This window comes from Didymella exigua, assembly GCF_010094145.1.
Source record: "Didymella exigua CBS 183.55 unplaced genomic scaffold M421scaffold_7, whole genome shotgun sequence".
Lineage (NCBI taxonomy): Eukaryota > Fungi > Ascomycota > Dothideomycetes > Pleosporales > Didymellaceae > Didymella > Didymella exigua.
Window position 1 is genome coordinate 690,092 of NW_022984781.1, and position 19,962 is coordinate 710,053.

At 59.4% G+C, this 19,962-nt stretch overlaps 6 protein-coding genes across 6 annotated transcripts; 2 read left to right on the forward strand and 4 right to left on the reverse strand.

Annotated features, from left to right (window-relative positions):
• Positions 1 to 1,841: 1,841 nt before the first annotated feature.
• Positions 1,842 to 3,343, reverse strand: M421DRAFT_3178 (WD40 repeat-like protein; the record flags this gene model as incomplete). Its single annotated transcript, XM_033589268.1, has 2 exons — positions 1,842 to 3,044; positions 3,254 to 3,343. The coding sequence occupies 2 exons, from the start codon at positions 3,341 to 3,343 to the stop codon at positions 1,842 to 1,844; spliced, it is 1,293 nt and encodes a 430-aa protein (XP_033451154.1).
• Positions 3,344 to 3,628: 285 nt separating this feature from the next.
• Positions 3,629 to 4,734, forward strand: M421DRAFT_57947 (mitochondrial carrier; the record flags this gene model as incomplete). The annotated part of the gene is made up of 2 exons (XM_033595550.1): positions 3,629 to 3,694; positions 3,931 to 4,734. The coding sequence occupies 2 exons, from the start codon at positions 3,629 to 3,631 to the stop codon at positions 4,732 to 4,734; spliced, it is 870 nt and encodes a 289-aa protein (XP_033451155.1).
• A 95-nt stretch (positions 4,735 to 4,829) lies between these two features.
• Positions 4,830 to 8,821, reverse strand: M421DRAFT_362090 (WD40 repeat-like protein). Its single transcript, XM_033589687.1, has 7 exons — positions 8,525 to 8,821; positions 6,001 to 8,467; positions 5,863 to 5,948; positions 5,405 to 5,570; positions 5,089 to 5,348; positions 4,925 to 5,016; positions 4,830 to 4,894 (listed from the first exon to the last, which is right to left on the reverse strand). The coding sequence occupies exons 1-6, from the start codon at positions 8,635 to 8,637 to the stop codon at positions 5,010 to 5,012; spliced, it is 3,099 nt and encodes a 1,032-aa protein (XP_033451156.1). The 5' UTR covers positions 8,638 to 8,821; the 3' UTR covers positions 4,830 to 4,894; positions 4,925 to 5,009.
• Positions 8,822 to 9,448: 627 nt separating this feature from the next.
• Positions 9,449 to 11,489, reverse strand: M421DRAFT_418388 (phosphoglycerate mutase-like protein). The gene is made up of 2 exons (XM_033591764.1): positions 10,764 to 11,489; positions 9,449 to 10,712 (listed from the first exon to the last, which is right to left on the reverse strand). The coding sequence occupies exons 1-2, from the start codon at positions 11,408 to 11,410 to the stop codon at positions 9,548 to 9,550; spliced, it is 1,812 nt and encodes a 603-aa protein (XP_033451157.1). The 5' UTR covers positions 11,411 to 11,489; the 3' UTR covers positions 9,449 to 9,547.
• Positions 11,490 to 14,119: 2,630 nt separating this feature from the next.
• On the reverse strand, positions 14,120 to 16,842 carry M421DRAFT_418391 (ATP-citrate synthase (ATP-citrate (pro-S-)-lyase)). Its single transcript, XM_033591765.1, has 5 exons — positions 16,703 to 16,842; positions 16,320 to 16,521; positions 16,133 to 16,249; positions 14,789 to 16,074; positions 14,120 to 14,739 (listed from the first exon to the last, which is right to left on the reverse strand). The coding sequence occupies exons 2-5, from the start codon at positions 16,478 to 16,480 to the stop codon at positions 14,306 to 14,308; spliced, it is 1,998 nt and encodes a 665-aa protein (XP_033451158.1). The 5' UTR covers positions 16,481 to 16,521; positions 16,703 to 16,842; the 3' UTR covers positions 14,120 to 14,305.
• Positions 16,843 to 17,269: 427 nt separating this feature from the next.
• Positions 17,270 to 19,840, forward strand: M421DRAFT_418393 (ATP-citrate synthase (ATP-citrate (pro-S-)-lyase)). Its single transcript, XM_033591766.1, has 3 exons — positions 17,270 to 18,052; positions 18,479 to 18,693; positions 18,745 to 19,840. The coding sequence occupies exons 1-3, from the start codon at positions 17,612 to 17,614 to the stop codon at positions 19,547 to 19,549; spliced, it is 1,461 nt and encodes a 486-aa protein (XP_033451159.1). The 5' UTR covers positions 17,270 to 17,611; the 3' UTR covers positions 19,550 to 19,840.
• Positions 19,841 to 19,962: the final 122 nt, after the last annotated feature.

Below are 19,962 nucleotides of genomic sequence, written 5' to 3' on the forward strand. Positions count from 1 at the left end.
GCAAACAATGACACTGAGTGCTCAGCCTCGTGCCCACCACCTCACCGGCTGCCAATATATTGGATCAGAATCCTACGTGAATTCGGTACCGCGATCAGACCGATACCCGGGCTCGCGGAAGCCCACAGTTGGATCTTCTCCACGTACCGGTAAAGCATGGTGGTGACAGCGAGGAGGCGCTCGAAGTCGACATGTCAGTGTCGTGTGCAAATATGTCGTGGTAGCTTTGCGCCGAATATTTGGAGCCGCCGGCAGACAACTGTCATAGTATGCAGGACGCCGCCAAACTTACACCAGAAATCAGGCCGGTCTAGCTAGCACCAACGTTACGTAAGATGAGGTACAGATATGGATAGATCATTCTAGCGCTCTTGACAACAGAGTGCGGATATCTGATCACAGACCACGTAATCTGATTGTATCCCAGGAACATCATCTACGCGCGCACCAAGCCGATCCTGACACAGGACCGAGGTACATATCAATTTCTCAGGTCACTACCAGTGCCTCTCACCGACACTATGACTGATCGCACATGGCGCGCGTAGCACCCAAGGGTAGTTCTCAAGCCGCCAGCTCATAAGGACGATCCCAAGCCCCCAGCCTATTCCAGAGGCTTTCGAGCAGCTCAGCTTTATTCGTTCGTGAAGTCTCAGGGGCCCGAAGACCATTTGCACTGCTTTCTTCCACCGTCTAGTTAGACTTCAGATGTATATAAAACCAAACTCTTGCAGCGTACCTGTAACTAATCAAAGGGAACTGGTTTACCTTGGATCATTCCTGGTCTAAAGCCTTAACTGAGAGCATTGCTACTCGGGGTAGAGCTAGTACCTTATAAAACCTAATTGTAGCGCGTCCCTAGTATGTACCCCTTGGGCGGTTGAGGGAACTGGGAGAAGCCCGGCTTCTACATGATGTTAATCAATTCATTCACTTATTCATTCATCTATTCATTCGAGCGCCTCAACAAGTCCAACGCCACCACACCCGTACAACGCATGTCCCCTCTCGTCTGTTATCTCTTCCACATCCTACTGCAGTACTCCTAATCTCGAGCGCCTTGCCAGACAAGCGCAGAGCCTCGGCATTCTCCTTCAGGAAGTGGCGGATGCCGATTTAAGCATTTGCCAGATAGCATGAGCAGGACATCACCTCCAGCTGCCCTAGTGCGCCTGTTGTGTCGAAGCACGTAAATGTGAAGAAAACTCTTACTAACGATCATTCCCTGGAGGCCTCCAGCCATGTTTTCAACACACCGGTGCATTCCCGCCATTGGTAGGGTGAACCTCGAGTCTCATCGCAACGAGGCTACGGTGAACGTAAAGGCAACCAGGACAGTCGCGGGGCCACCCCAACCTCGCACCCAAGGACTCTGCTGGACTCTCAAACGCACCGCCACTCGACAACGCACCGCGCGCCACCATGAACACAACCGACCAAGCCAACCTCTCAGCGAGCCTCGCGCTGATAACGCGCCTCGAAAGCCTCATCCTGTGTAAGTCTCCCTTCGCTCACCGGCCCAGCTAACGCAGCCCAGCCCAAGCAGCGACGACCTACGGCCCCGCGGACGGGCACGCGTACAGCGTCGCCATCTCCAAGATGCGGGCTCAGACGGGCGACGAGTGCGAGGCGCGCCTCGTTGTGTACGCGGGCGGCACGGGCAGCGAGTGGCGCGTGCTGCTGGCGAATCCGAGGCTGTGCGAGAGTCCTGTCGACGCTGTGGCGGATTTGCTGGAGAGGGTGTATGAGGAAGCGGGGAAGGCGGTGGGAGGGGCTGTGGAAGGCGCGCGGTACGGGTCCCGGGTGCAGTGTTGAGGGAGGGTGGTGGCGGGTGGATGAGCTCAGTACGTAGATAGCCCGAGCACGTCGAGATAGCCTCGCTCGGAAAACCTGGGTCGCGTGCCGCCACCTCTTTTGATGCCTCGTTCGAGTGCGCCGTCGTCCACTGACAGCGTTCCGCGCGCAGCCACCGCCAGACTACCAGATGCATGCACCAGCGTACTCACGACGGGCATCGTTTCCCCACCGACGTCGACGACCTCATCCGCCTCGACAGCGCCCTCCTTCGCATACGGATCCCGCCACACCCTGACCTTCCCATCCACCCCGCCGGCCCAGACCTCATGCGCAACGCCCTCGATGTCATAAGGACTGGGCCCCGCGTTCCAGACATCGAACCCGAGCTTCTGCTTGGTGTGCGCGCGCCTGCCCGCGCAGTACCCCAGCGCCATGCTGAAGCGCCTCGCGTCGTAGATGAGCAGGACGTCGCTGTCGCGCTCGGCGACGTACAAGTAGCGACCGCAGGGGCTCCATTTGAGGCTGCTCACGCCGGCGCCCACGAGGGGTGACGCAGCCTCGCTGGGCAGGGTGCGGCCATTCACGGTCCCGGGGAGCGAGAAGTGCGTCACCTCTGCGCCGCTGAGGGCGTCGTACAGACCGACGCAGCGCGTGCGCGAGCCTGCGGCCACGAGGCCTTCGGCGGATGCGGCTGTGGGCGGCGAGACGGCGAGGGCGCAAATGTGCCCTTTGAAGCCGCGGCCGCCGCCTTTGAGCTTGGTGCGCGCCGAGGGGATGGTGGGGATGCTGCTCACGGGGTCCGAGGTATGGGACAGGTCGAAGATGGAGATGCTGTTGTGCGAGCCGGCGAAGAAGTGGGTGCCTGAGTTGGAGTAGGCGAGGCTGAGCGGCGCGGTGACGGCTTCGGTCAGGTGATTGATGAGCTTGTAGGATGCGAGCGGGGTGTGGATGGAGACGGGCGAGGCGGGGACTGGAGGGGTGGCGGTTGGGTTGTTAATGTCCCAGAGCGCGTTATGGAGCGTCGTGTATCGGTCTCGCCGACTGACGAGGACGTGCGTGCTGTTGGAGTCTTGCAGGTTGAACAGCGGGTTGGCAGCGAATGCCCAGATGGGGTCTGCGGATCTGAACTGCGCGTACACTTTGAGGGGCTGTGTGGCAGTCGCCTCGAGCACGTCGGTGCTGATGGGGTAGACGGAGAATGCGCGGTCGTAGTCCGAGGTGAAGATGCATGTACCGTCTGGCGACAGCTGCGCTTCTTGTATGCAGCTTGTGTTTCGCTCGTCAACCGTGATAGAGCCGCTCTCTCTGCTGTCATTCAAGCTGCCTCCTCCTTCTTGCTTCTCTGCAGCATTGCCATTTCCATTGCCATTTTCATTTCCATCTCCATCTCCATTTCCATTTCCATTTCCATTTCCATTTCCATTGCCATTTCCATTGCCATTTTCATTTCCATCACCATCTCCATCTCCATCTCCATCTCCATCTCCATCTCCATTTCCATCTCCATCTCCATCTCCATCTTCATCTCCAGTTCGAGATGCGGCATCGTCTACGCCGTTTCGATCCGTCTCCTGCCGTGCCTCTGCCACTCCCGTGCTCGCCAGACAACGCACCGTCAGTCCAGACGCACTCATCATCCACCAGCGCGCAATCTGTCCATCTGCCTTTGCGCTCCGTCTCTCTCGAGTCTCGAAAGTCGTGTCGAGTTCCAAGCCGCGTTGAGGCTCAAGTCGCGTGCCAGCTGCTGGTTAACGCACAGACTCGTCTCGCCAAAAGTTCGCAAGTGACGTGAGCGCGCGCCGGAGCTCAAGCACGACGTCCACTCGGCACGATGAGCGTCCCGAAGCCCGCGCGCAGCCAGCCATGGGTTGAGTCGCCGTACGCGGTGTCGCTGTTGGTACGTGGTTTCACCCCTTTATCCTGTCTCTGCACACGTTCCCTGCTGCCGACTCAATTGGAGCATCTCACGCTGTCACGTCCGCTCCGAGGTCGCACGCGACAGCTTCACAGCTCTCCTCCACCCGCGCACAACGCCCACCACTCCCACCACTCCCCCACTCCCACCACTCCCCCACTCCCACCACTCCCACCACTCCCACCACTACCTCCCGCAATGTAAACTGACGTCCCCAGGCAGGTGGCCTCGCCGGCACCACAGTCGACATGACGCTCTTCCCCCTCGACACTTTGAAAACGCGGCTACAATCCTCATCCGGCTTCGTCGCCTCGGGGGGCTTCAGCGGGATGTACAAAGGCGTCGGCTCCGCATTCTGGGGCTCAGCACCAGGCGCAGCGCTCTTCTTCATAACGTACGACGGCATCAAGCGGGCCCTCTCCGCGCGCACAGCCACAGGGACCGAGACCGCAGGCGCAGCCGCGCACATGCTGGCCGCGAGCGTGGCCGAGGTGGCCGCCTGCGCGGTGCGGGTGCCGACCGAAGTCGTCAAGCAGCGCGCGCAGGCGGGCCAGCACCCGTCGTCGCTGGCGGCGCTGACGCACATTCTGCGCCAGCGATCCGCGCGCGGGCTGCCGCACGTGTGGCGCGAGCTGTACCGCGGGTGGAGCATCACGATTGCGCGCGAGATACCCTTCACGGTGATCCAGTTCCCGCTGTGGGAGGCGCTGAAGGCGCGGCGGCGGGCGCAGACGGGGCGGACGCACGTCAGCGGCTGGGAGGGTGGGGTGCTGGGCAGCGCGGCGGGGGCTGTGGCTGCTGCGTTTACGACGCCGCTCGATGTGCTGAAGACGCGGATGATGCTGGCCCGCGAGAAGCAGCCCATGTTCAGCATGCTGAGCCAGATACTGAGGGAGAGCGGGCCGCGCGCCTTCTTCGCGGGAATAGGGCCCAGGGTTGGCTGGATCAGCGTAGGCGGTGCGATATTCCTGGGGAGCTACCAGTGGGCGAGCAATCTGCTGGGAGGGGAGGGGGAGGCGTAGATGTATGTGGTACCAGAAGGAGAGTAGCATGGGAGATTATGTTGTAACGATAGACGGCTGTCGATGAGATATGACTACATACAAGAAACCACCTCCTAAGACTATGTACAGTCCAAGCCAGCCAAGGAACGTCGAGAAAAGATATCCAACCTCCACCCAACTCCCGCCAGCGCTCCGTGTCCAAGACAACTCCTTCAATCCCTTCAATCCCTTCAATCCCTTCAATCCCGTCAACCCCTTCAATCCCTTCAATCCCTCCAGTCCCTTCAATTCCTTCAATCCCTTTAATCCCTCCAACCCCTTCAATCCCTCCAATCCCTCCAATCCCTCCAATCCCTCCAATCCCTTCAGGGCCCAACCCCAGCACTCCTGTTCTCGCCCTGACTCGAGTGCTGGCTCCCGCCCGCCTCGCTGCTCGCCTTGCCCTCGCTCGCCGCGCTGCTGCCCAGCCCCGAGCTCAGCCCGCCCTGCTGCACCGCGAACGGCAAGCCCGGGTGCTGCGGGAGCGGCTTGAGCTCCTTCTTCCCGTTGGCCTTGTAGTGCAGCACCACGTCGCCGCCGCCGCGCCACACGTGCGCGCGCATGGACGCGAGCGTCATGCGCGGGTCGATGAGCTGGGGCGTGTTAGTGTGCGGCCGTGACGGCGAGGAACAAGAATAACAAGACGTACCTGGCCGTTGCAGTAGAGCTCGAGGTACTCGTGTGGCCGCAGATCTGTGCCGTCGGCTTCTGCCTGCTCTTGCTCTTCCTTGGTCGGGGGCGGCTCGATGCGCTCGGCTACGTACCCGAGGATCTTGCGGGCGCGGAGCATGCGGTTGGCGTTGAGGCGATTGTTGCTGGCGGCTGTCAGTTTCTGCAGATGGAAGGGAGCACTGTAGTGTCGAGACGCCTGCAGACAGAAGGGAGCACTGTAGTGTCGAGACGCCTGCAGGCAGAAGGGAGCACTGTAGTGTCGAGACGCCTGCAGGCAGAAGGGAGCACTGTAGTGTCGAGACGCCTGCAGGCAGAAGGGAGCACTGTAGTGTCGAGACGCCTGCAGGCAGAAGGGAGCACTGTAGTGTCGAGACGCCTGCAGACGGAAGGGAGCACTGTAGTGTCGAGACGCCTGCAGATGGAAGGGGGACTGACCCGTCTGTCGAGATGGCAGGTAGCGAGTTCTGGTATGGTTCCAGGACGAATGAAACCTTGACGACATCCTTGGCTGGCAATTGGTTCTGTAACGACGAGTCAGCGGAGCCCTCGGCAGACACGAAGCATGGTACGTACGCGCAGCAGCACCTCACCGAGCCACATGGGCGCGGCCTTTTCGATGAGGTCAGCCTGAAGACCCAACGTGCCGACCTTGCCCTCGAACAGATCCGCCACGCCACCCGACCCAGGGCGGTCCTCCTGGATGAGGATAGTAGTCATAGCTGGAGGCTTCAACACTGGTGTATCGTTGGGCAGGCTAGGCGCAATCGCCGAGACCAGGTCTGTGACGCCCGTGTTCAGCGTCTCCTCGTATCCGTGTCGTATCCGCTCAATCGAGCCAAAGAAGTTGTCTTCAAACGTCTTCTCGTTGGTCTTGTTCGACTGCGAGTCGCTGTCGTCCGTCTTCTCCTTGTCATCGACCACGGGCTTGTGCACCTCGGCGGCAATGGGCGTGCCTGTCGCGAATATGTTCTTGCTGAAGCCCATTTTGAACTTTTTGCCAAACATGCCCTTGCCCTTTTTGGATGGCGTGTCTTCCGCGGTCGGTGATGAGACGGTTTCCTCTTTGGGCTCGGTCGCACCTTCCGCGGGCTTGTCGTTGGCGGGGCCGCTCGAGGAAGCTGCGCCAAAGTAGTCTTGGCCGTCCTGGGTCGAGCTTCGCTGCGACTTGGTAGGCTCGAGCGGGTTGCCGTCCTCGTTGGTCGGCGTCAGGTACGCATTGCCGTGCGCCCCTCGTCCAGCGCTGGCGGGCGGTATTGTGGGAGTGGCAAGGCCAATGCCCATGCCGGGTGTGTGTGGGAAGTGGAACCCGTTCCCCCTGAGGGTGGAGCCAGACGCAGGCCCTGACGGATTCCAGCCGTTGAGAGTGGCGTTGGGCAGCTCAATGTTGGTTGGCCTGGATACAGCCTCTTGCTGCTTCTCCTGCAGGCGCTTGGCCCGGTACATCTCGTCGCGCTTGATTTCTTCGTCGATGAAATGGGAGAAGAGATATCGCAGGACCCACTTGCCCAGATTGATCCGGTGGTCTTCGCGGAAGTCAATCTGCTCTTCCAGCTGCAGCTCGTCGGCGTACATCTCGGCGTCGAAGCAGTGGTTTTCCTCGAGGACGCAGGTCAAGGTTCCTATTCTTGTGTCGACCGCACACCAATGCGCCACGCTCTCCCGAGTGTTCAACTCGGGCAGGACATCCTCCATGTGTCTCTTGCCAAACGACTTGATTGGGGCGCACTGGATCAGGTCCCACAGCATGCACTCTCCTGCCGTGTCCATGGTCAAGACCCTTCTGCGATCGTTGAGGAGATGGTGCTTCATGAGCCCGTTCTGTCCTTCGATGCAAAAGTCTGGCGCGTTTCGCACCGCCAGCGTGCCGTGGGCTTCTGCGGCGGTCTCGAGGGCCTCGGCTGGCTTTCGCGCGCTAGCGGGTGTGGATCCATCAGGGTCTTTGGTGAGCAGCTGCGGGTACGGCGCCGTGTTGGACATGCGCAGGATCGCTCGTCCGGGCATCTTCGCAGCGCCGCCGTTGGCGGGCGGGCTGGATGCAGGCGGCGAGGGATAGCGCGAGCGAGAGGTAGCCACGCTGTTCCTGTGCCACTTGTATGATTCTGGCAGCTCCACGTCGGCAGACGTGTCGACGTCCTTCCATCTGTTGATGCTGGAGCTCGACGTAGCCGTCCAGATGTAGTCGCCGGCGCTGACGACGCGGCCCACGCCCTCGTGCTCCTGGCAGACGGCCACGGAAAGCCCCTCGTCCCACTCGGCGCACTTTCTCACGTCCGTCTTGGCCACGGTGCCGGAGCGGTCGGACGAGTAGAAGACGGCGAGGGACGGGTCCTCGGAGAACAGCGACCACACGCTGTCGTTGTGCATGGTGAGCGTGTGCATGCAGCGGCCGGCGCTCATGGACCACACCTTGACCGTCTGGTCCGACGAGGCGGTCAGAATGGTCTCGCCGTCGCGGGCTACGAGGATGTCGCGCACATTGTCCGTGTGGCCGACAAACTTGGTGATGCGCTTGCCTGTGCGCGAGTCCCACACGCGCACGACGCTCTCGGGCCCGCCGCTGGCAATCATGGTGGGGGTGGCGGCCAGCGCGTAGACGGAACCCTTGGCCGACGCGTTGTCGTCCTCGCCGACATGGATCTCGAGGGTGCGCCCGCCGCCATTGAGGTCCCACAGGCTGATCTTGCGGTCGAGCCCGCCAGACGCGACCCAGTTCTCGGCCGGGCCCGGCGACGCCACGCGCTTCACGTAGTCCGTGTGCAGGCCGATGGTCGCGGGCGGGACGGCGTCGTGCGCGGCCGGGCGCCAGACCTTGACGGTAATATCCGACGACGCCGAGACGAGCGCGGCGCTGTGGTGGGCGAGGACGACGTCGTTGATCCAGTGCGTGTGAGCCTGCACCTGCGAACGGAAGCGCGTCGGCGGGGGCGCGTAGTCGGCGGCATGGCGGTCGGCGAAGGGGTCGTGCTCATCGTCGACGGCCTTGGTCAGGTCGAGCCCGAGGTCCCAGGCGCAGATGACGCCGTCGCGGCCGCCCGAGTAGCTGGGGCACGGGGTCAGCGGGGAGCGCGCAGGCACGACGGGCCGGATGGCGACCTACAGCGTCGAGCTCTGCGGGTCGACGGCGAGACCATTGACTCCGAGTCGGTGGCCGCCCGCCGAGTTGGCCAGCGGGAGCACGTAGCTGATGCGCTTCCGCGCGCTGCGTGCCATGCCCGGGGCTGGCAGTGGACAGCGGGAGACGGGTCTGGAGGCAGTCGGGGGGCAGTCTGGAGGCAGTCTGGAGGCAGTCTGGAGGCAATCTGGAGGCAATCTGGAGGCAGTCTGGAGGCAGTCTGGAGGCAACCTGGAGGCAGTCTGGGGGCAGTCTGGGGGCAGTCTGGGGACAGTCGCCGTTGAGATCGAGGGCCACTCCCTCGTCCGCAAGCACCTCCGCCGCCCGCTAACCGCAGTGGCAGGGGAACACGGCCTCGCTAAGAGATGGATGACATGGCGTGGGGACGCAGTAACGCACGCAGATCGTCAACGGCCGCTTGTCGTCGCTGCTGCTCCGTGTCATGCACGCTACGTCACCGTGAGCGATGCACCCCGGCGACACAGAACATGTGGGTTGCAGATTGCTTCTTCGACTGGGCAGTGGACTCGCACTTTGCCCGCCTCTCTGGCTCGCTGGCGGGGGTCGCAGCACGCAGCCCGCGGTACGTAGCACGCAGCCCGCAGCCCTCGAACGCGCCGGGTGCGCCAACATGGGGCCTAACCCGCTCATCTGGTTAGACCCTGCATCCGGCCTGAACGATGCGGCCGAGGTGGCTCCCGCTGAGACGCCTGCGCCAGATTGCAACTCAAGACTCGAATGCACGTTGAACAGAGACCAAATGGTTCCAAAGAGATGTCAATCGCACCGTGGAAACATGTCGTGAGATTTAAAAAAATAAAAAAATAAAAAAATAAAATAAAAATAAAAAAAGGCTCAAAGCCGGGTATCATGACGGTCTCGAAGCCGGGTATCATGACGGTCTCAAAGTTCCGTGCCAGGCTACCTCTTCCCTTCCAATCCCTTCAACACCATGTCGTGTTCCTGAAAGCGTAAAGATGGTAAGAACCCCCGTCTTCCCACACCGCCTCACACGCTCTCTCTTGGCTGCACAGGCCGACTCGTCACGACATCGATATGCTCAAAGCTCTCCCTCGGACTGGGAAACTCGTCGCCCACATCCCCGCTCTTGACCCTGCCAAGCTCCTTCTGCCTCAACTCCCAGCTCCCCACCCTCTCATGCCGCGCTCTAGGAGCCGCGGTATTCGTCGCGCCAAAGCCCGCGATGCCTGCGGGCAGCGCACCGCCCTTGGCCAAGTGCGCAACATCCGCATCAGACGCGAGCTTATCGCTGCCCTTGAAGCCGCCCAGCGCGGACGGCGAGCGGCGCTGCACACGGTGGACTCGCACACCGCCGACCAGCACCGCCAGCGCGAGCAGCAAGCACGCAGCAGCGAGCGTGACGGCTGCGCCAACGACCCCCGCAACGGCTGGCGACAGCCCGCGACGCTTGCCGCTGGATGACGACGTGGGGTTTACGGCAACAATCACTTGGCTGTCGACGCCCGTGCAGAACAGACTCGGCGCGTTGCAGCTCGAACACCACTCGGTGATGGTGTTCATCGCGATCCTGCCAAACAGCATATTGAAGGTGCGCCACGTCATGTCCGTGTGGCTGGGTCCGTTGTTGAACATGGGGAACGCAAGCAGCTGGCCGTTGAACATGGAGAACGCAAGCAGCCGGCCGTTGAAGTCCGTGGTGCCGTTGTGGTAGTAGAAGCGCACCCACAGGTCGTCCTCGGATGCGGGGAACGAGTCGGCCCCCGTGGAGAAGAGCTCAAAGATGATGGCTGAGGCGTAGGGCGGGATGGCCTGGAAGGTCTTGTCGCGCGCGTCCATGCGCATCAGGCTGATGAGGTTGATCATGGGGTCTGGTTCGCCGAAGAGGAGCGTGATGGGGTGCGAGGCGCCGACGGTGGACGTGCTGTGGTTCTTGCGGTCGGTGATGAGGGTTTGGAACTGGTGTAAGATTTCCGCGGCAAGGGTTTTGCCGCCAGTGGCTTGGTTGTCCGAGTCGCTGCTCGAGGCCCCGGTGTTGCCCCAGAAATTCCAGGCGTATTCGTCGGCGAGATGGCGCGTCGCGTTGTAGACGCCGCTGTACACTGGGCTGCCGGTGAGCCTCTCGTAGATGGTACGGTTGTGCGTGTACTGGTACTCGAGGTAGTCCCAGATCTCCAGAGCATGGTCGTAGTCCCTAGAAGCTGTCAGACGGGCGGGCTCGAGACAGACTCGAAGCTCCACCTACCTCTGGTCATCCAGCAAATTGCCCTGGAACCAGCTGGTCTGCAGCAGGCTATACGTCTCTTTGCTAGCAGCCTTTGTGTTCTTGAAGCTGTCCGACACAATGTACTGCGAAGACTCCAGCCTCGCCTCCGGGCAGTTTGAGTTTCCATCAATGTAGATGGAGTTGTACGCAAACTCGCTGAACGACTGGACAGTCGCGTACTGGTATCCATTCAACGGCGCCTGCACAACCCTTCCGTCCGCCAGCAAGCCCGTCGCATCCCCGAATCCAGTCGAATTGCCCGCCGCGTTGGGGGGGTACATGCCTTGCATAAAGGCCTGCGCCGAAGACACGAGATACTGCTTGTCCAACGTCTGAACAGAGATCTGGTCGTTGTTCAACATGTCGACCGACATGTTTGCAATGTTCTGGACACCGAGCCCTGCATTCTCGCCGCCATCGATCCACCTAGCCCTCAGATTCTGGCCCAGTTGGTACATCTGCTGCGCACCCAGCGCGGTCAGAACCTGGCTGTCGCCGGTGAGAAGCGGCGTGCGCTCTCCAGACCGAATGAAAGCGAACGCGCCGTGGGGGTGGTAAGCGTCGTCATCCTGGGCATTCGCAGTCCAAGCCGAGGACGCCAGGAGCATTAGCGAGAGCGCAAACATGGCGGATAGGCTGTGAAGGAAGAATCTGAAGAGCTTCGAAGCGCAACAGCAAGCTGAGGGGAATCCAGCACAAGGCTGAGAGCCAGGAGCGCGACGGCATGCGCCTACTTATCCATTCGGTATCCCACGAGCTCGCATGCAGCCATCTAGGCTTGCGGCTAGGAAGCTGACTGCCAGCACAAAGAGCACGCCTCGCGAGCTTGGCCCCATTCCGTATAATCTCATCGGCCTTGCAGCGCTAAGGGCTCACGCCCCCAAAGCCGTGTATGTTCTTGAAAGCGCACTCGTGAGGCCAGAAACGTGTTGTTGTCAGCCTGACTCGCTCATCTCCGAGTTACGTGCACGCTTTGCGCCCCATGCGGTTGTACAGAGCTTCACAAGCCCCCAGACCTCCAGGACGGCGGAGCAGCTCTCCGGCTGCAGCCCACCGTATCACGGGTTAGCCAGAGTTCACGCCATCCATCATCTTGCATGCAACATTGCGTCGCCAAAGCTTGAGCATCTGCGTCTTGGGTCGCACAACCTAGCCCTCTGTCTACGTCCAACAGCACAGTCGGCGCACAGCGCGCACAGCGGTGTCTTGATTTCGCCTTGCAGAGTTCCCCCGCGAATCGCGTTGTCGGGCTAGTCGTTATCCGCAAGCGAACGCTTCCATGTGCGTGGTTGGAGAACGGGAGCTGAACATCGCGCTCCGCAAATAGAAAGTCTGCATTCCTCACCCGCGCACGGCAGCTGCGTGCAACGCACATGGCATGCCTTCGCCCCCGTTGCGTCCCCTGCAGCACACAAATATCTCCAGACCATCTTCTCATCCGTGTTGAAGCATGGAATGCGGGGGGCTGTCGTCGGTCCTGCGACCGCCTCCAGTGCGAACACACAGCTAGCTTGTTGCGCTCTAGCTAATTAGCTTACCGGCACCTACACTGACAGCAGTGACTCCGATCAGCATACTCATCGGGCGCATTCCCGTCATCCGTCAAGTCATGACGTTCCGTGGCACAATTCGATAGCGCCTCATTAAAACATGCCAGGCACGCGAAGCAACGTGCAGTGTAACCCTTCCTGCGCCGGTGTACCTGCGTCTGAACGCGCACGACTTCGTTCAGGTGGTCTTGTGGAAGCCGAGTGCTGGGGCATGTCAAAAGTAAACTGATATAGCACAGCGATCGCACAAGCAGGTTGCACTCGAAATTGTGGCGAGAGATGGATTTCCTTCTATCTCTGCTGAGCATACACCACTTTACTTCTTGCTCGCCTTGATGGTGAAGTTGGAGACATCGACCTTGCTGCCATCGTCTTGGAGCTTGACTGGCGTTCCGTTTCCCGACACCGTGTACGTCTTCCCGTTGCCCGTGACGGTGACTACTACGTTCTCTTGCGTTTGGGAGACGCTGGTCGCAAGAACAGGCTTACCCCCGTTGGAGGCCAGACTCGCGACGCCGACGTCTTTGCTGTCGGTTTTGATGTCAACATTGATTGTTGTGGGTTCACCGGGTGCGCCAGAGGTCCTGTCGTTATTGAAGGTGACTCGGACAGACATTGTGGAGTTGGATGGGTGTGTTTGGAGAGAAATGTTGGAGTTGTGTGATTGAGCCTTTGCTTTAGAAGACGAGGGACCTGTGCAGACTACGGACGTCTAAAGCCATACGTTCCTTGTGCTTAAGTATCTCACTTACATACTTCATCTCTCTCATGGCACATTGTCAGCTGAGACGCTGGTAGGGTTAACTGTACAGCTTACGGGTATTCGAACTTTCAACCCTACTAGTGTATGCATCCCCCGCCCTGATACCGTCATACCGAGATTCCGCTCGCAGTCTACAGCTCTGGCTTTCTTTCGACGACTACATCGGTGTAGACATGGCTGTATCTTGCGTGAAGACGGCTCCAAGGCGTTTTGTGGCAAGCTGATCTAAGCATGACAACTAGGATCGACAGTCGCACATCGTTACGAGCAAGCGAGCGTGCATGCTGTTCAGATTCAAGCATAGAGGACAACAAGATCATGCCTTGCTTGTTAAACGTTGCACTCTACCTGATGGCAAACTATGCAAAACACACGAGCTTGTGGTGGAAGTATGTTGCTTCTCTGCTGCTATGTTCGTGGTGAAAGCGTGCCTCAGCTGTCAGCTTGACTGAGCCTTAGCTAGCCACACGCCGAGGGCAAGCAAAGCCTGGTTGAAGTGATCTCCCGACGTACATGCAGTGTCATATCCGTGCGGGGTTGCGGTCATGGTTGCGATATGGTAGTGATGTATGCAGAAGTGGCTTGGTGGTGCCGAGGAAAGTTGACCAAAGAAGAAGGAACAGTCGGCGAAGCAGCACCAACACCAACACCAGCGAATGGCAGTCTCACTCAAGGCTTCTAGCTTTCCACGAGCTGCAATGTAAGCTCCATAAAGCCATCCGCTGCTGCGCGCAGTCTTTCGATGGTGCGTCCAGGAGCTGAGCAGTCTGCGGGGTTCCTTCCACACGTTCAGCTCCACCTGACCGACACCGTGTCACGATCTGAACGTGTGGATAGCAGCTAGAGGGCGATGCACTTGTATGTAGCAGTCATTGTTGTTTGGGATCGTTTGGACCGAAGCGCGACTGCCGGGATCCCGCACGCTGGTGAGCGTCCGCGCACGTTCGAAATGCTTCCTCGAGACCTATACGATTCAGCAGAGCATCGTGAATAGTTGACTCACTTTCAAGCGGAAGACAAACGTGGTTCGTACGTGATAGTTGTCATATGGCATTAAAATATTGTATCTCCGCCCACAGCTAGCGGGTGTTGCTACAATCCCCACAATTCTGTGTAAAGAATTTGTCTAGCACGCTCAGAACGCCTGTCCGGGTCAAACATCAAGTGACCAGAACTGCATGTAACCTTCCTTTTTCCGTTCCGTGAATCTACAAGCTAACCTCGACACGACCCTCAGCACCTGGTGCACCACCCTGCAGGGAGGGCAGGAGGTAGGTGATATCGTCCCAGGGATGCCTGTAGAGACCGGTCCGCAGCCTCTTCTGGTCGAGGAAGTGGGCAATCAGACCGATCGAGCGACCAAGCACGAACAGACCGTTGAGAACACCCATCTTCAGGTAGTCCTCAGCCTCCTCGGTGGTGAAAGATCCACTGTTGCGGACGAGATCAACGAAGCAGACAGCAATGCAGCCGTCGACATTGAGAATGAGGTTGTCCTTCTTTGATGTTGTGACGGACTCGACGGCGAGGGCGTAATCGAGCAGCTTTGTGCTGGGGAAGTTCTTCTTGACGTACTCTTTGACGAGCTCGACACGGAGATCGGGGTTGTTGCGGGACTTGATCCTGTGGCCGATACCGGGGACTGCGGGGAAATTAGAAATTGGAGCAAAGTCAAGGATGCGAATGCTTACTTAGCTTGTTCTCCTTCCTCATGGTATCGACAAAGTCACGGGGACTGAGACCCTTGTCGAAAGCCTTGCTGAACTCCTCAGCGGCGCCGTCAAGAGCACCACCGAATCGCGAACCAATGGTCAACAGACCAGAGACAAGCGCGGAGATGAGGTCCTTGCCAGCACGAGTGGTGATGATGGTGTTCATGGCACCAGACACGGCGGGACCGTGGTCGGCAGTCAACATGAGCACCATCTCGAGGAAACGACTGGCATAGTTGGGCAGGCGGCGGCGGAACCACAGGAGGGACATGACACCACCAATGCCAATCTCTTCCCTAAAGACGTCGGAAATGGGCATACCGGCGTACAGAAGCTCCTGACCACGGTCATCGGAGATGGTGGAGATGAAAGCAGCGGGCTTTCGGATGAGGCCAAGCTCCTGAGCCCACGAGTAGTCGATGGGGATCTTGGGAACAACGGGCTCGGGCTTAGGGTTGATTGTGCCGTCCTTGAGAAGCTTCTGGTAGACCTGGGCAAGAGTTCCGGGCATCTCCTCGAAAGTCTCAGGGACGTAGATACCAGCCTCGCGCATGGACTTGTTCTTGGTGGTAGCGGTCTCGAGCTGAGAGTTGGCGAAGGAACCAGCATGGCCGAACTGGACCTCAGTCTTCAGCATGCCGGCAACGGTACCGATGGCCCATGCAACGATGGGCTTGGTAATCTGACCAGACTTGACAGCGTCAATGACGCGGTACTCCTCAACACCACCGACCTCGCCGAGAATGACGATGATCTTGCAGTCGGGGTCGGCCTGGTAGCGCAGAGCGTGGTCGATGAAAGTGGTACCGGGGTACCTGTCACCACCAATGGCAACACCCTCGAGCACACCGTCTGTGGTGTTGGCAATGATGTTGTTCAGCTCGTTGGACATACCTCCAGATTTGGAGACGTAGGAAACAGAGCCAGGGCGGTAGAGCTTGGAGGCAACGATGTTGTCCATCATGCCACCAGTGTTACCGATCTTGAACGCACCGGGCTTGATTCCACCGACGGTAGCGGGACCAATGATGGTGACGCCCTTCTTCTGGGCAACGTGCAGAATCTCACGAGCACGGCGTTCGGGGACACCCTCAGCAATGATGGCGATCGACTTGATCTGCGGGAACTCGAGCAGCTCCATGGTGGACTGGTAGACGGAGCGCGACGAAGCGAAGTTGACGACGGTGTCGACGTCGCTGTGCTTGGCCATAGCCTTCTCGACCGACTGGTAGACGGGCAGCAGCGTCTCGCTGGTTCCCCAGTACCTGCAGAGCTCAGTTAGCACTCCAATTGCACGCTGCGGGGCACTGGCTGGGCACGCACATTTTGCTGACGAACTGGCCGCCGAATGTGTAGATGATACCGGCTACAGAGGGCTGCTTGCGCTTGCAGATGAAGTCGAAGTCGAGCATGCCCTGCACGGCACGGGGCTGCAGGCCGCTGTGGGGTGTTAGTCGCGCTCGCTGCCGGTGGACTGGCAATTGCAGGCAATTGCAGGTGGGCTGCTTACTAGACGAAGCATCGTGTCTTGGGGTGGAACAGCGTGTGCGAGGGCGGGGGAGTCATGGCACGGCTGGGAGCTTCGAAACGACGGATGTTGTCGTTGGCAGACAGGCCCTCGCTGGTCGAGGTGCCCGCCTGATTGGGGACAGAGCCGTTGGCGGAAGGCATCGTGGCCGGTCGTGTGTCAATTGAGGTGAGGGGGGAGAGGTCTAGTGAGTGGCAGGCGTCAGTGATTGTGACGGGGCCGGCGCAAAGCAATAACGGCGGTGGATGTGCAGTGCTGCGTCTGACGGGAGGGCGGTGGTGTGGACGCCGAAAAAATAGCTGCGCACAGCAACAATGGCAGAATGTGAGGAGTCTTGGGGGAGGGAGAGCAGAAGCCGGACGCACCTTATGGGCGAGTGCCAGGGCGCGGGCACAGCAGCAGAGGGAGGCTTGTGATGAAAGAGGAAGAGGTTGCGAAGCTGGGCGAGCTGGCGAGAATTCCCGAAGAAATGATGGGCCCTCCTCTGTTTCTTTTCGGCGGTGTTGAGGACCCTGCTCGACTCTTGCGTTGTTGGGGCTAAGGCCGGGCGCGGCGCTATCGGGCGGTGAGGAGCCGTGTACCTGTATGACCACCTTCGCGCTCGGCAGCGGGGGAGACATCAGCAGCGCAGAGACGCCAATTGGAGGGCAAGGCTCCCGGCAGCTGCTGTTGATATCGGCGTCCAAGCTGCTCTGCTGTAGCGGAGGGGCAGCTGCAGTGCGTTGAGGCTGCCCGCCTTGTCTCGCAGCCCTCAACGCGTCCGTCCATGCCGGCGGCCCCCTGGGAGGCGTTGCGCGCTATGTGGGCCCGCAGCTTAGCGTGCAGTTGCTGCGCTGCGACCCCGAGCGACGCTCAACGCAAAAAAACATCAGACCGCTGCCCCAATTAGTAGGCCCAACCCCTCAGCAGCTGTCTGACGCCCCAATTCCCCGTCGCCCGTCTGCATTCCTCGTCCTGCTCTTTGCTGTGCTGTGCATCTTCCCCCCAACACCCAAAACCACACAATATAGGTACGTCGCAGCACCCGGGGCGCCGCTCCTGCCTGCTCTGCGGTCCCCCTCCACTCCACACCACTCTCCCGATCCTCGCCCCTCACAAGCTCCTGCCGTAGCGCCGTCGTCGTCTCGGGATTATCGTCGGGTGTCCACACCGCGTGTTTCTGAATCTTCGCGCCTGCCGCTGCTCTTCATCTTCTGCCCACTGTCTCTTCTCTCCGCGAACTGCCTACTCACGCCCGCTGCAGTCTGACGCCGCACACTTGACACACCTGCAACATGTCTGCCAAATCCATCCTCGAGGCCGACGGCAAGGCCATCCTCAACTACCACCTCACCCGCGCCCCTGTCATCAAGCCCACTCCTCTGCCCGCCTCGTCGACACACAACCCTCCGCCCAAGCTCGCGTCGCTGTACTTTGCAGCCGACGCCGACATCAAGGGTGTGCTCGACCAGGCCGAGGTCACATACCCGTGGCTGCTGGCTCCCGGCGCCAAGTTCGTTGCAAAGCCAGATCAGCTGATCAAAAGGCGAGGCAAGAGCGGTCTGCTGGCCCTGAACAAGCCCTGGGCGGAGGCTCGCGACTGGATCGAGGCGAGGGCAGGAAAGGCACAGAAGGTCGAGACAGTCGACGGCGTCCTGAGGCAGTTCCTGGTCGAGCCCTTCGTCCCCCACCCCCAGGACACCGAGTACTACATCAACATCAACTCCGTGCGCGAGGTACGTCTCTTTCTATTTATTTTCTCCGTATTCGTTCTCGTTTCCGTTTGCGGCCGACGTTAGGGCGTGTAGGGCTTGCAGGGCAAGACCCTTACGTTCGGCGGCTTCGGCTGCGCACAAGGCATGTTCGCACGCATGCGCTTCGGCGGAGAGCTGCAGCAAAAGTGGGAGCGGATGGCTGGCTCGAAAGCAGACGGGCGCACTGCCTGGTTTTGTTCGACGGCCGGCCGGACGAAGGGAACCAACACTGACCCACTCTTGCTTCATGCGATGCGCACGTTCCTTTCACATGTCAATTCTTCCTGCTTTCTTGCCCTTTTCGCTCATTCAAATTTGCTGAGCACTGGTGTTGCGGCTCATTTGACTTGCGGCTACTGCACGCTTGCACCAATCACATTGCATCCTTTACTGACGGTCCCGCTTTAGGGTGACTGGATCCTCTTCACCCACGAGGGTGGTGTCGATGTTGGTGATGTCGATGAGAAGGCTGAGAAGCTTCTCATCCCCGTCGACCTGACGGAATACCCTTCCAACGAGGAGATTGCTGCTACTCTCCTGAAGAAGGTGCCCCAAGGTGTTCACAATGTCCTCGTTGACTTCATCTCGAGGCTGTACGCTGTCTACGTCGACTGCCAATTCACGTAAGTACAACACGCTCCACCAAGCATGACTGTTGCTGACGTGCTGATCAGCTACCTCGAGATTAACCCTCTCGTCGTTATCCCCAACGAGGACAAGACCTCTGCTGAGGTTCACTTCCTTGACCTTGCTGCCAAGCTCGATCAGACTGCTGAGTTCGAGTGCGGTGCTAAGTGGGCTATTGCTCGCAGCGCAAAGGCTCTCGGCATCCCAGTTGCTCCCTCCAAGGACACCAAGACTACCATCGATGTCGGTCCCCCGATGGAGTTCCCTGCTCCCTTCGGTCGTGAGATGAGCAAGGAGGAGGCTTACATCGCTGAGATGGATGCTAAGACTGGTGCGTCCCTCAAGCTCACCATCCTCAACGCAACTGGCCGCGTCTGGACCCTCGTTGCCGGTGGTGGTGCTTCCGTCGTCTACGCCGATGCCATTGCCTCTGCTGGTTTCGCCGGTGAGCTCGCCAACTACGGTGAGTACTCTGGTGCTCCCACAGAGACACAGACTTTCCACTACGCACGAACAGTGCTTGACCTCATGCTCCGTGCTCCCCAGCACCCTGAGGGCAAGGTCTTGTTCATCGGTGGTGGTATTGCCAACTTCACCAACGTTGCCTCGACCTTCAAGGGTGTCATCCGCGCCCTGAGGGAAGTCGCTGGTTCCCTGAACGAGCACAAGGTCCAGATCTGGATCCGTCGTGCTGGTCCCAACTACCAGGAGGGTCTCAAGAACATCAAGAACGTCGGTCAGGAGCTCGGCCTCAACATGCACGTCTACGGCCCTGAGATGCACGTATCAGGTATCGTACCTTTGGCGCTCATCCCTGGAAAGACAACGGACATCAAGGAGTTCTCTGGTTAAGCGTGCAATTTGTAACATAGGAGCTTATGGATCACGGCTAGACAAAGAGTAACGTTTGGGGAGCGTGCATGGAGTATTTGTTTGGGCGAACTTGTTGCTGACGCCGAGACTTTGTCGAGCCTAGAGTAGGCGGGCAGCTCTGAAATATAAGATTTAATACTTCTCTCACACCGCGCTCATTGCTCACGCTCGTGCGGTCTGGTGCATTTAAAGATTGCAAGGCCTTTGCCGGGTTTGTATGAACTGTTGCTTCAGCCAAAGTATATCACGTCTTTGGTAGCCCAAGACGCGTCTTACTCGTGGTGCGAGGCCTTGAATTTGGCTAGTGTTCAAATGGTTGCTGCTTTTGATTGATGCGCATTGTACAAGACGCTTGTAAGCAGGCTTGTAGGCCAGAAGCCACGAGAGCAGGA